This window comes from Ambystoma mexicanum, chromosome 7q, assembly GCF_040938575.1.
Source record: "Ambystoma mexicanum isolate Mex_15411 chromosome 7q, UKY_AmexF1_1, whole genome shotgun sequence".
Taxonomy (NCBI): Eukaryota; Metazoa; Chordata; class Amphibia; order Caudata; family Ambystomatidae; genus Ambystoma; species Ambystoma mexicanum.
In genome coordinates this window covers 788,194,332-788,208,900 of record NC_090941.1, presented here as the reverse complement: position 1 = coordinate 788,208,900, position 14,569 = coordinate 788,194,332, and the positions used below count along the sequence as shown (strand labels likewise).

The 14,569-nt window shown below is 44.1% G+C and overlaps 1 protein-coding gene across 3 annotated transcripts in view; it reads left to right on the top strand.

Moving 5' to 3' along the window:
- Nucleotides 1-14,569, top strand: part of DYNC2H1 (dynein cytoplasmic 2 heavy chain 1) — a 3,314,293-nt gene that overhangs the window by 1,880,508 nt on the left and 1,419,216 nt on the right. For all 3 annotated transcript variants that reach the window (XM_069639013.1, XM_069639012.1, XM_069639011.1), the window contains exons 52-53: nucleotides 4,172-4,314; nucleotides 13,994-14,072. In XM_069639013.1, coding sequence (XP_069495114.1) covers nucleotides 4,172-4,314; nucleotides 13,994-14,072 — 222 coding nt within the window. The remainder of the gene's footprint in view (nucleotides 1-4,171; nucleotides 4,315-13,993; nucleotides 14,073-14,569) is intronic.

Below are 14,569 nucleotides of genomic sequence, written 5' to 3'. Positions count from 1 at the left end.
TATTCGTAAAACCTGGCCAGAGACTGTACTGGCGGAGGAGCCAGACGTCCTAATGGGAACAATATATGACATATCAGAAGGAGGGCACAAGATCTCTAGACTGTACGAGATGGTGATGACCCGGGTGGGGAAGGATTTGACTCATTTGAGGCTGGACTGGGAAGCGGAGGTGGGGGCACAGATGACCGATGGAATGTGGGAACGTGCTATAGGATACCACAAGAAGGTGTCCAGAAACGCTAGATTGCAGCAGATACAGTTATACATAACGCATAGAGCCTATATGACCCCGAAGAGAATATCTAAGTTTGTAAACGCAGGAAGACGAGCATGCCCAAAATGCAATGAAGAAGATGCTGATATGACACACATGTTCTGGTCTTGCCCAGTGATTGAAGCTTTTTTGGGGGAAGTGGCACGGAAACTAGCGGATAAAGGGGTCACGCTCAACATAGATACGGCCTGGGCCTGCCTGTTGGGAGGGTTTCCCAGACCATGGAATACTAAACATCTTGGGAAACTGAGGGACCTGGCATATGTGCTTGCTAAAAGAAGGATTGCCATGGGCTGGAATCAGAGCCACAAGCCACGGGTTGAGGTATGGTGGCGGGACTTGCAAAAATGGGTGGAGGCTGAAACGGTGGTGTGGCAGGAGGCATGTAGCAAGTGCGGGGAAGAAGAAGTGGGTAACCTGATGGCTTGGAGAATGTTAATAACAGGACTGTTTGGCACAGTAGTGGATTCTGCAGCTTCGGAAGGAAGCGATACCCAGCCACACGCAGCGGATACAGAACGAGAAACGCAAATAAGCTCTGGAGGGAGGGGGGATTTGGGGAGCAGTAACGTGCGTTAATTGATGTTCACGAGTCTGTTGTAAATAATGCTGCAAGTTTGGTTTGTATTGTTTATTTGTTTTCAAAATAAAAATTTTTAAAAAATAAAAATAAAAAGTGTATGGAAGAAAGGGGACTATGCACTAAGAGTACCATAGTCACTACGGTGAGTAACTTTTCTGAAAAAGTGTTCTGCAAAGTGGGTCCCAATAACATGTCCTCTACCAATAATATGTGCTCCATCTCTCCTGCTTTCTTTGGGCTGGTCTCAAACTGGTAGTGGTCTGTTTGAGACCGTACTATTGTATGTATAGCACCCCATGTTCAAAATGATACTACACCAGTGAATGTCTGTGCTCATGTGCTGGTAAATGAATTACACATTTTAACCGTAATTCAGCTTGGCATATTCATAAGATCATTTTAATAGGTCATGTGGCATTCGTATAATACCTAACTGCCATTGCCAGGACTTTGACGCACTTAGGGGGTCATTTTATGAAACCGCAAACTGCATGCAGGCGCCACCAACCTTCGCACTTATGATCTGTTGGTCCTCTGCATGCAATTCTAAACATTTACAAGACAAAGTGTAAAGGTGAAGTGTAAAAGCAGGCAAAATTACCTTTACTCTTCACTTTTACTCTCTGTTTTATAAAAAAAATAAGTAAACGCTGTCTGCAAATTAACCTTTTCAGCCAGCACTTACTAATGTAGTCCTATGCCATCTGCATCCTTTTAGCAGGTGGAAAATGGAGTAGGATTCCAAATAAATTAATTTTGCTCTTGAATGAAAATCAGATGCAGGCTAAGTGCAGTTTATTTTTACACTTTTAAATTGTATTGCGTGTTGTTTTATTGTGTGTGTGACGAATTGTACTTTAGTGACAGCCCATCCCCTCCTAAGGATTAACCTGACTTCTCTGCTACCTTTTTGGTCTAACTTGGTGAAAGCTCTGGCTTCTAACTAAGGATAGTTCTTTTCACACACTTTTCCAGAGGGCTGTAAAAAAGCCTACCAAACAAAAGGGGATATCCTAAGGATGGGGAAATTCTTGTTGATAGGAAAGAAGTAATCTGACTGCTATGTCGTATAGACTGGTGGCAAAAAGCAAGCTACGCACAGTATAGGTGGGACTGAAGTATGGAAGGGTGCTATGCTCTATACCCCCTTGACTTTGAGTTGACAATACAGCTGATCACTATTGCAGGCTCATTATGGATTGGCCGGTCCGGAATGAAAGTGCTGTTATTTCCTTGTACCAGCACTTTACCGGCTGACCTGCTGGTAGTTCAGGCCCCTACCGGCAAAGCATTGGCAGATTTACCGGCACCATTAATTTCGGCAACAACATCCCATGGAGTCCTATTGGACTCCATAGAATCGGGAATTACCGGCGTCTCCGCCGCCCATGTTATCCCTGTAATACCGGGATATCGGGCAGCAGAGATGGTACATTAGTTTCCTTCCTGGTCCCGCCGGAATTACTGGCCGAATACCGGGAAAATCATAATGAGGCCCCACACTGAGACTGTGTGTTGGAACACGAAACCCCAATAACGATAGGTTGTCCTTTCAGTTATGCCCTTTTATCAGTCTGAGTAAGCTGACAAGTTGGAACAGTCCCTACCTGGATTTTATTTAAAACCCATAGCCCTTATAGACATTCCCCCAACCCAATCTAACTTGTGTTGAACTTTCAATTTTCTTTTGTGTTCTGTTGATCCATCTTAACGTGACATACAACACGCAGCGGATGCTTGAAAAACATAGATCCACCAATATCCCTGAAGAGGGGTACATGATCAAACATGTTTTAAGTGCAGAACACGTCTGAGTAAGGATGACGAAATAAAAATAAGCATCTGCAAAAAACACTTTTTAAAAAGCTCTTTTGAGACTATTTAAACAGTGAAACGATCATGCCTTTGAAAGTGGTCATTCCCCAAAAATACAAGCCCAAAGCTCAGTATAAATGGACACACCCTAGTAGGGAATGAGACCAGGAGAAAGACTGCGAGTCAAACAAAGTAGTCTTTACATAATAATAAATTGAGGCATGCAGAGGACTCTGCTGCTCCGAGAGCGCTCTGCCAACAATACAGAAACATGACATTTTAACCACAATCCTCGTCATTGATGATTTCTTTAAGTGTTACATGGTGCCACTTCATTGGCTCGTTTAGCTAATACATTATACACTATAAGGTGACAGTGCTGCTTGATTGGCTGGTGCTCAACTTGTTGCTTCTTGTGGGTCAGCTGGGCTCATCTGGCAGGGGTGAAGGTCAGGCTGAGTCCACACCATCAGTCGTCTAACTAGTCTAAGCTACACAGTAATTATTGGCATGTAGTGATTAATATAAGACATAAACCTTTATACAGACTATGCAGGGTCACCTATAAATTGTAGTAAAAGGCGCTCATTCTTGACCTGGGCCTCCGTGGGGACAGGGGCGCAATGGTCCAGGTGCCTTAACTGAGAGTGCCCTCCTGAGATTTATTGACATGGCACCTCATGGTTCAAACGAATGGTTTGATAGGTGTTAGTACAGGGAGACTATATGATCACTCTGGATTAGTTATATGGGGGGGCATCTAGGGTGGCTCATGGGGATGGGTCCCACCGTCTGCTACATGAAGGAAATACAGGGGAGCAAGGGTTATACAAGCAATAATTCCTAAAGGTGTGGGGGAGGGGGTTCGGAGGAGCTGGGGTGGGTTTTTGGAGACGCATGGTTTTCGCAAGCCAGGCTTCGGCCTGGTCACACACAGGGCAAAGATCTCAGAGGAAGAGAAGAAATACATTGTCAGTTTGCAACAACTGGCGCCCAAGTGAGAACTGGACAGCCACGGCGCAGACAGGGGAGGAGAGGGTGGGGCGAACTGTGCGCTGCGCTGGAGGCAGGGAGAGAGGGCTTGTTAGAACAGTGTGGCGTAATAGAAGATGGAGTCGTGACCAAAACAAAATGGAGTCTGGGAAAGTACGAACTGGAATTTGTTATGTGCCATGCAATGGCTTCCACGCTCTGTCGCCTTAGCGCGGACCGAGGGACGTCTCCAGCAATTGAATGAGCATAACTTCAACTACATATGGGATGTAGGGGGGTCAAAAAGACCCTTCCTCCCTTACACCTTCTGAAATGGAAGAGACTTTCAAGACACAAATGCAACCTTCCTGAGAAATGATTCTATTTGGCTATTATGAACAGTTTGAAACCCACACCAGATAAATGTCTATTCTTAACGTTTGTCCAAATGTGTTACTGCAGCCATTTGTATTAGCTTCATTTTCATGCCATCATCCTTACAATTATAACAAAATAATATATTACAGGAATCCAACAGAATCTCCACATTGTTTTGATTATGGATTGCACCAATCCAAATTTTACAATAAACTGTGAAAGTAACCCAGCTTTATATAAGAAATGCCTGGTTCAGTGGATGGAAGGCTGGTCCGACCGAAGTATGAAAAAGGTAAGTGATAGAACCTTTCTTTAAAAGGCCACATGGTGTCTTCTGTTTTTTTTAACATTCTCTATATTCAAAGCTTGTCAAATATTACAGATATTTCACCAGTCAGTACAAACATATTAAATAATAAGTGAGAAAGTGGTATTCAGGGGCAGTCTGCAAACAGCCAAGCAAACATCCAAGCTTAAGTGAGAGGCTCTAGGGCCCTGTGGCCCTCACTGCTAAAAGGCTTTTCGGGGAGCATGTTTACAAAAGGATTCTAATAATACTTCACTGTTGAAGCAGAGCGAAGTGAGGTTATTTTATGTTAATGGAACATATACAGCGTACTGATGCCATTTGCCTGGCCTCCAGGCGCTTAGGCAGATCTGGAACAAAAGAGGAAGGGGTGGGTTTGTTAGTGGGAGGAGAGGGTGAGCGCACAATTGCTTTTACTGTTTTGTTGGTAGTTTTAGTGTGGAAAAAACAGTCACTGTGTTTGGGTTTGCTTCTTGTTAGTATGGGTCGGTGGGCATGCAGGTGCTTGAGTCTGTATGGGAGGCCTTGCTTGCCCGTGGCATGGGGGTGCATTGCCAGTGTTACGATTTTGTGAGTTATTGGAGGAGATGTGGAGTTTTTCTGTTTAATGTCAGTGTGGGATGGTGTAGTTAACATTTGTGGTTTGTTTGCAGGAGTATGGAGTGTTTTAGTAGGATTACTGGGGAAGAATGGTGTGATCCTTGGACCAGGGTATAGGGGTGAACCCATTGTTGTGCAGTTTGTTTGTTGAGTGAACTGAAGCCCACTGTGCAGTGGTATGTTGGATTTCCAAACTCCACCCACATGGTGACATTTTGGGAGCCACACCTTTTATGGTGAAAAGGGAAAGACACTGAAGTGTGTGGCATAGCGGTAAGGCTTAGACTTTCAAGGTGGCGTGAGAGTGGTCTAGGGCTAAAATGAGTCCACACAGAGCAACACAATAATTAGACGGGTAAGTACAAACATATACAGTGATTTATTAGGCCTTTAAAATACACACTAATTCATGAACCTTCTAGGGAAATATTGGCACTCACTTGCTATAAAATACATTCATCCTTAGGAGAAGATAAAAAGATATGATTCAGAACCAGTGCAATACAGGTAAGTAGTCAGTTGCTTAAAACACAGTTGAAACACTTTAGAGCAAAAGCAGAAAAGATCCCTAGCACTTACTTAGTCCAGCCCTAAAATGGATTATTGATTAGTGTCCTGTGAGGAACCTGAGGGCGTCCTCACTTGTTGTCCCCATAGATTCTCCTCTCAGGTGGCCAGGGAAAGGCCATCGCTTTTGGATCCTGACCCTGGGGTGGATCTATGAGGGAGGATCAACTGGGTGGAGGGAACTTAAGGACTGGGGAGAGGACGTCCTTAGTTGAGACATGGTATCCTTCTTTCACTTTTTCAAATGAACCTTCTATGCCTCAAGCCTTTGTAGGCTTCTGTCAGCCCTTTCCCTCCCTCCAAAATGTCCCCCAGAAACATCACCTCAGCACTGGGACGGAGAAGAGAGCAACTAGGAGGACACATCTTCATTTGGGTGAGATAAATGCATATCCGTCCTATATTGTTAAAGCAGACACAAATCAGTGAAGTACCAAGACGAGTAGGAGACAACACAGTTATGCACACTTTCTTTAATTCAAACCTTCTGTAAAGAACTCATGGTGGCAACAGTATAGACAGACACAAGTGATCACAGTTCAAGGGTGTTTATTAAACTGTATAAATGGGTGAGAAAAACGACTAATCTAAATCTAAGATGGGAGCAAGCTACGACCATCAAAAAATAATAATAAGGCGGTCCTAGTGGAGTCTTGTCAAATAAAAGGGCCTATACTAAAAAAAACCTGATTGCCAATCCTTACCGCTAAGTTACAAAATAGTGTGGAATAATGTTCACCAGAAAATAAAGAAGTGTTCTCAAAATAATAAGTTAGGATGGTATCGATGGGTTTTCCCTTCCCCACGTTTTAAGCACCGGACAAGGCGGGACTCCTGAGCAAAATACACAACTGGGCTTCTCCAGCACAAGGTTACAGTTCTTTTCAGCGATATCAGGACATTCGGTGGCCAAGACTCTGCCATACAAAGTCTCTTGCCTCCGAGGGCCTGGTGTGTCAAAAATAACAAAACAAAAGTTGCTTTCTGTAATCTTTTACTTTGGGTGATGACTCTTCACCCCTGGGTCCCCCTCAACCGGGCTCCGATCCTTTTTGAATGTTAGCCTCCCTCCAGCGGGTTCACTACAGCCTTTTACTCAAAATATTTTCATCTGTAGTTTTCAAGTCTTAATGTCTTTTTAAACAACCTTACACTGTGGACACCCCTCAGCCGGGTTCACTCTTGTCAACACAATGTTCACAGGGTTATTATGCTTCACCCCAACTCGCAGGCATCCCTCAGCCAGGGTCACATTTGCCAGATATACAGTTCACTTTGCTTTTATCACAAATCCGGGATTCACTTTCCTTTGCTCTTCCCTTGGCATCCCGCTGTCGGGTTCACATAGCCATTCTAACACAGTTCATGATTCTATCATCTCATCAGAAAAGCAGGGTTCCCTTCCCCTAGCTTTCTTTCAGCATCCCTTCGTCGGGTTCACACTTGCCACAATTCATTAGAGTCTGGGTCTCAGCCCCCGTCAGGCTTCACATCACACAATTCTCTCTGGGTTGTTACTGGTCAACCTAATTCGCAGGCATTCCTCAGTCGGGTTCACATTTGCCCCCAGTAAGCAACGTTCACTTTCTTTCCTCAGCGTGTCAAACACTTTCGATTGTACAAGGGCTTTTCACTCGACCCCTGTATGACCACTTTGACCTCTTTCGTCGGGCTCTCCTAGGGCCCTCTGGCATCGGTAGTTTCAACAAAAGGAGACCAGCCAGAGTCTTTCGAAAGAGCGCCCACATGGCACTGGACCACTCTGCGGCTGGTCTTTCCATGGTGCTTTAAAAGTTCAATACCACACAAGTTCTTAGTTCAGAAGTTCTTTCAACTCATATCTTGTTGCCGTTTACAACCTTCGCTCAACACAGTTCCGTTTACAATCGGTTCTCCCTCCGACTCACCAACTGAGATGAACCGCTTGGCATTTCTTGTCTCTGGAGTCCAGGACGGTACCACGGTAGCAATCGTCTCTCCCCGTCTTGGTTATCAGTGTAAGAGGGCCCGTGCACCGTTGACATCTGTTACACCACAAGCTAGCTGTAGTTCCCAGCCTAATGATTCATTTCACTGAGGTTTCGCAGGTCTGGGTCGAAAAGGGCAAGGGCACTTCCTCCTTGTCGTCCTTTTGGTTCTCGTCGCCTTTCTCCTCCTTTTCACCGCAGTTGAACGAAACGGTCAACCGGATTTGGACAGTACCTTAAAGCGGAGGGAGCTGTAGCTGAGGCGGATGTTCCTGGCCGTTCCTGCAGGCTCACGGTTCCTGAAGCGACTGTCGCACTGATCAGAAGTAGGAAGACTGGAGGGTCCTGCGCTACCCAGGGAAGAAGCCAGCAGCAGAGCAAAACATCGAATAAAAGGTGCACTCCTTAAAACCCAAGCAGGGTCCGACCTTCCTGGCTATCCGGCCCACTGTAGCTCTGTACAGCGAATTCGACCAGAGGGGGGTGTCCTGGCTTGTAGTTTGGGCAAACTGGTTGGTCCCACCAGCTCAAGGAAAGAGGTTTCCTGGAGGATCTTCTCTGTCATTGGATTTGGAGATTCAGACCTGCAGCAGGGCTTCACCGGGCGGTTCAGTCGTTGTAGAGATCCTCTTCTTCCGGTTCCTCGTTGGTTCTTTCGTTCCAGTGGTGACTCTGCTCTTCCAGTCCCAGAGACCTGCTTTTTATGCAGTTTTCCCCCATTCATACAGCCGGGCTGTCAATCACACAGCAGGGAGGCTGGCCTGGCCAGTCCCCTTAGCCAATCAGACAAGAGTGCGACTTGGGTTACTAAGGCAACCCATGGCAGGGGTCCGAAGATCCTTCCCTCACATCCTGCCCCTCTAGACTATCAGGCGCCTTAAGGAGGGCTTCTGTGCAGAAGCCCGCGAAAAGACAGCGAACAAATGAGTCATCCCCAGTTTGGCGCGCAGAGGAAAACACGAGAAAGACTTTAACAAAAAGAAATGGCGAATAAACCCAGCCGGAACCAAAATAAAATGTATTTGGTCAAGCGGGTTTATGTTCAAGGCTAATATAATAGCCTGGAACAATACCACATTTATATAATATAATCGCGGTAGGAAAGTTAGGGTAGATACCACTGCCACCAGCCAAGTCTTAATGTTAAGGGAGCAAAACAACGCTCCAAGATGCACAGACAAAAAGGGATAGGAGTTAACCCTTTCCAGTACTCCATGGAAGATGAGGTGTATTGGGTCTGTGGTTTAAAGTGATTATATAAAGTTAATGGCAACTTCACCTGTTTCTGGGGGACAGTAGTCAGCCCCAGAAAGATGGAGTCCGTGGGATGGGAAGTCTCAAAGACAACCCTGTATCACTGCACTGAAGGTGCTGTGTAACACACACAAAAAGTGGTGTACATGGAGTAGGTGAGGCTCCAGTGCCCAAGATTACACAAACAGTGAAAATACCGACATCAAAACACATGTAAGAGTTGGAAAAAGGCCCACACTCCTACCAGGTGAAAGAAAGAAATCCTAGAAATCCAGCAAAGCTGCTGGGGGACTCTTTAGCTAAGGGAAATCAGCCATTTATGAGAATTCTCCCTAACAGGGAGGCGGTTGAGCTTCTAAATATCCTACGGGGTAGGACAGGGAAAAGATGTTATAAGGAAGGGGGTACCACGTCTCACCCTTCGGTGTCCCACTGCCACTCCCCGAAGATCCCTCATCCAGGTGATCCTCCCCCACTGGTCCACCCCCAGGAACTGGATCCAATAGCGATGGCCGTGTCCTGGCCACCTGGATGACAGATCCCCAGGGACTAGTAAGTGAGGCACCTTCAGGTTTCTCACACTCCCCAAAGACCACTCTTTGTACTGAAACGAAGAAGAGGGCTGTGGAGGATTTCAGATCGAACAGCCAGGCATGTCCAGTTAATAGATTTCGCCATGGTCAGGCAATTGAACTTAATGACTCACACCTGTGGTCCTTTAACACTCTGTGAGTATAAAAAGGCTGGCCGCACAGCACAAGGGGAGAGATGGCCTGGAGAGAAAGAAGAGGGCTGGAGAGGAGCCATGTGGAGTAGGGGGGTGGGGGGGGGGGGGGAAGAGAGAGAGAGAGAGAGAGAGAGAGAGAGAGAGAGAGAAATAAACAAATAAATAAATAAAATCCTGCTTCCCTACTTGTCAGTATACGCAGCAGGAGCTGTGGGCCATTGAGGCATTACAGGCGCCGTAGATCTCCAGGAGAGCGAGAAGTGCTCTCTGTGGCTGCCGCTAGGGAAGAGCGGTACCCGTTGGGGGCCGGAAAGCCGAGCGAGGAGTGGAAAGAAACCGAAGTGAGCTCTGCCATATGCACCCGGTGAGTGGAAACAGGAAAACACTCAGACCGGGGCACTTCGGGGACTTAAAACAAGCAATTTTGAATGCTTAACGAACTGAAAGACATTGTTAGCACTTTTGAATGCGGCACAGAGAAAAAGCAAGTTATGAGTACATGTGACTGGAATAAAAGCAAGGTGGTGTAAGTAGCAGATACAACGGAATTAATTGTTTGAGATACAAGGTTTGGCAAAGCCAAGAGAATACCAAGAAGGGTATAACATGAGCAAGGAACTGCAGGTTAGGAAGAAACCTGTATTGGCAAGAGCCAGAAGGATACAGAAAGTGTAACAAAGTGCATGGTGGCCATCCAAGACACACTAGGTTTAAAGAGTATAACATTGATGAAAGAAACAAGTTTCACTGTCAGAGGAAAGCAGTGGACGATAATTGATGGAAAGCAGACAAGAAGGGGTATCGGTTGCGTGACCTGTAATGGGTGAACCGTGTAGTCTGACAACTGTACCTAGACCAAGTGCCCCCTTTACAGAGAGAATCAATTAAAGTAAAAGACGCCTGTGTTTTGCAACAGCCGCTTATGTGATGTTGAAGACAGAAATACGACTACTATGTGAACCAGTGAAAAGCACTGGAGCTGGAAAGATTTGAACTTGTGTTTTGAAAAGCTGGAGGATTTGAACTCTTGGGGAATGGAACCCCGAGACTTTGTGAACTCTTTTCAACCTGGGGAAGGGGAAGCAGTTTGGAACTTGATTTTGAACACTATTCATTTTGATGCCGACATCCCTACACATTGTATCCAATTAGTTGTGAGGGCAAGTATAGTTTTTGGACACAGGCAGACTTTTGATTCAGACTTCCTGACACAGATTATCCTTAGTTTTCTTTAGATATGGAATCTCACTTTAGCATAGGGCAAGTTAGGCCTTACTCCATCTTGCCTTTTATGTTAATAAGATTAAGAAACAATCTTGAACCTTTTGTCTGCGTCTCATTCATGATGCCTTCACAATCCTAAAGACCTCAGTTCCAAAGTTATACTTTTCAGGTATGTTTACTTTGTTTATTGGACGATGCCAGAGGTTGTGCTTCAGATTTCTAAAAAGTTAAGGAAAATTCAGGAAAGTACCTCTCCCAATCTCACTACACCAGGGTATTCCCAGGAAGTATCCTTGACCAGATCACCACCGATCTAGGTCCAGAAAGAGAGGGCTAGGGAAAGGACTTTGCTCATTCTAACATTATGGAGGATAGGCTGCAGGAACGAAACATGTGTGTTAACTTACCGCAATTACCTCAATTTCTCCAGAGAACACTTCTGAGGTTCCGAATTCATTGGGCGCATGTTCTTCAATGCTTGGTCCAGTAGAAGGAGGTCCAGGGGTTGCAGCGGTCCATTTCAGATGCAGGATTTAGTTTCGGTCTGTCACTGCTTGAATTTCGGTTCCCAGTACCTTGCAGCTGAACACCCTTGGGACGAAATAAAGACTTCTGCGGAGCAGGTGACCTCAAGGCACGCCCAGGGAGCTAAGAAGGCAGATTCCAATGGGTGTCGTCACAATCAGGCGGCGACAGGGGATTTCATTGGGTGAACGTACAAAAAGACTACTCTGCTTGTCTTACGTTAGGATTGGAAGGCTGAAAATGTGTGAAGCAGGCAACTTGTAGCACAAGTTGAATATCCTCCAAGTTCTGAAAACAAAATTTCCAAAATCCGCCATCAATTTAATTTCACCGTCCTGGTCGGATTCTCCCCATTCCGCCACACTTTCTTAGAGATGTATTTTCTTCCCTGAAATTTTGTTTTTTCCTGAAAGTAAATGTGGACCCAAAGCTCTTTGAAAAACGATAATTCTGGAAAAAACGAAATTTTGGGAGGTGGGTAGCACATAAAAATGTTTTCCCATAAAAATCGAAATTTAAAATAAATTAAATATAAGGTAGGAAAAGGCCTGAAACAGACAGTTCTGCTCGGGGACATTTTGTCTGGAATTCACAAATATTCCCCAAAGAGCAAAATTGGGCCATTTCGCAATGTATGAGGGGATTGTCCAATAAGTCCAGTACTGCCACTGCAAACATTCACACACGCTAGCATTTCCTGATATAATGCCAGTACTGGTACTGTAAGTACGCACATATACTGCCTATGTCCTATGAGGCCAGTACTTCTAATGCCAGTACATGTTTCTAAGGGGTTTGTAAAATAAGACCAGTACTGCTATTGTAGGCAATTGTTACGGTGCTCAGCATTAAGTATGGACATGAATAAGTGTCCACATTGAAGGTCCTACCCCTCGTAACAATTGTTTGCAGCCAGGCTTGTAAATGGGGATCACTTTCATGATAAAATAACATATTTTGCGAAGTTGCACTTGTTTATGCTTCTTCCCACTCTTCCCTGGCCTGATCTTTCTCTCTTTCACTGGACCTTCTCTCCTGGCCCAAACTGCTACTCCCTCACACATACATCCATGTTCTGCACTGGGACTCATGCATGCATGCACACCCATTTACAAGCGCACACAAAGACACACAACTTCTCGCAAACACACACAAAAGATGGGGTGATGTCAATCACACCTTTTTCATCAGTCCTGGTTCCTGCATCCTGTGAGCAGCAGGATTCTGACTAATTTTGTAGACCATGGCCCATTCAGCATACACTGGCTGTGGTACTCCTATAAAAAGGAGTCTGCTCGCCATGGTGGACTCCAATTTGAAGCCGTTTGCACAACTTCTGATATACAAAATGAATGATTAGATAAAGGTACTGTGAAGGCATCATGAAGCAAGACACGGATAAGAGACTTAAGGTTCAAGGAAAATATATGTATTAACTTAAATGTCAGGATGGAGTAAGGCCTAACTTGCCCTATGCTGAGGTAGGATTTCCCCACCTGAATAAAACTAAGCAAAGTCTGAGGTAGAGTTCAACTTAAAAGTCTGTCAGTGTCCAAAACTTATCCTTGCCCTCACAACTAAAGCTAACGGTGTGTAGGGATGTCAATAATCAAAGAAATGGTGATCAACACACATTTCTGAGCTTCTTCCAGCTCTTAGTTTAGTCTTCAGCTCCCCTTCCACAAGTTCAAGGTAGTTCCACAAAGGTCATGAGATTACCTTTCCCAAGTTCAAATAGTTCCACAAATCGTTGGGGTTCCCACCCCAAGTCCAAAGTAATACAGTTCCACTGAGTCTTTGGGGTTCCCTTCCCCAAGTTCAAAGCAACGCAGTTAAAAAGAAAAGGGTCTTGAGGCTCTGTCCTCAAGACAGCATTTTTAGTTCATCAAGTTTGAGGGTTCTCGTCTGTAAGACTTCAATGGAGTGACCAATGTTTGTTTCAGTCCTTCAAAGTTCAATTTAGCTCTAGATCAACCTGACCTTCCTTCTGGGTTGCATTGCCAGTTCACTTACAGTGCTTCTCCTTGGTTTGTTTCCCAATGTCTTTGGTTGAAGATATTGGATATGTGTTGTTGCCTCCCATTAATGTTGCTGTGGCTATTAATGACATTAAAGAAAAAGCCCATACCTTGGACAGGAATAATAATGTTACCTGGCTGGCTAGTAAATCCACCTTCAATTTGTATGTACGTCTGGGCTTTCCGTTAAATACTCCTTTCAGTTATATTAAGAAAATTAGTAAAAGAAAGCTAAGAAGATTTATATTACTTCTATTTGACTTGTTTCCTACAATATACCATATATAGAAAGATTGTTGCCTATGCAAAGTTAAGATAGAAACACTCAGACACTTATTGACGTGTTGTCCACACAGATTAATCTTGGGCTCTCCTATTCTCAGGGAATGATATGGTTTTAAATTTCACTATGTACCACATTTGGCAAGAGATTACTAAACTGCTTAACACGGGATTGTGAGTTGGTGTCAGGATAGCATAATGTGTTTTATATTCTATCAAATATTTGTTATGCATTTGGATTTTTTTAACCATGTATTCCTTGTTTTTAACCAGTTTGATATTCATGTTAATAGTATTAAAAGGTTTAATATAAACAAAAGACACATTTTTTTTTTAAAAAGGACAGCAGGTTGCTAAAACACCAGGAGCACTCTCTGGCAGCCTGACGCCCATTCTGGACAAAGCGCCACTGAAAACTAGCTTTCTTTTCTTTTAAAGTGTTTGGTACTGTACCACATTTATTTTCCGATTAAAGTAAGCATTCTAACTTACTTTTACAGATTCCTGGAATGCTATTTTCAGAGGCGCATAGCCAGGGTGCTGGGAAGACTGACAAGGACCATAAGAAGAAATCATCTGGTAAACCTTTTCTACTGTTTGATTAGTGCACATAGTGTCCTTCTGTAATATGTGCAGCTTTAAGGAATATTTTCCAAGGGTTCAAAGCAAGCATAGCCAGGCTCTATTTTTTCCTTTAAAGATGATATACAGTAAGTCATCTGTATGCTGAATTCATAACAGAAATAATGGGACACAAGCCTGAAGCTAATGTGTTAAACCCATACATGAATTCAAGACAGTTCAATCTCTTGCAAAGTTATACTATCATATTTTGTAACTCATAGAACATTGTTGAAATGAATAAAAATGCTTTTGTGTGACAGACATTATGGAACAACTAGCTTCACATCAATACTGAGCAATAGCTAGAACTGAAAACAAAAATGTAAACAGGAGGTTTTGTATAATTTTCATTGTTAGAAAATAAAACAATATTGAAGTGTGGTACTCCCAACTGAGTTGTCCATATGAATGCTACTAGTGGTTGGGATAGAGATGCCTCCTTTTCTTGCACA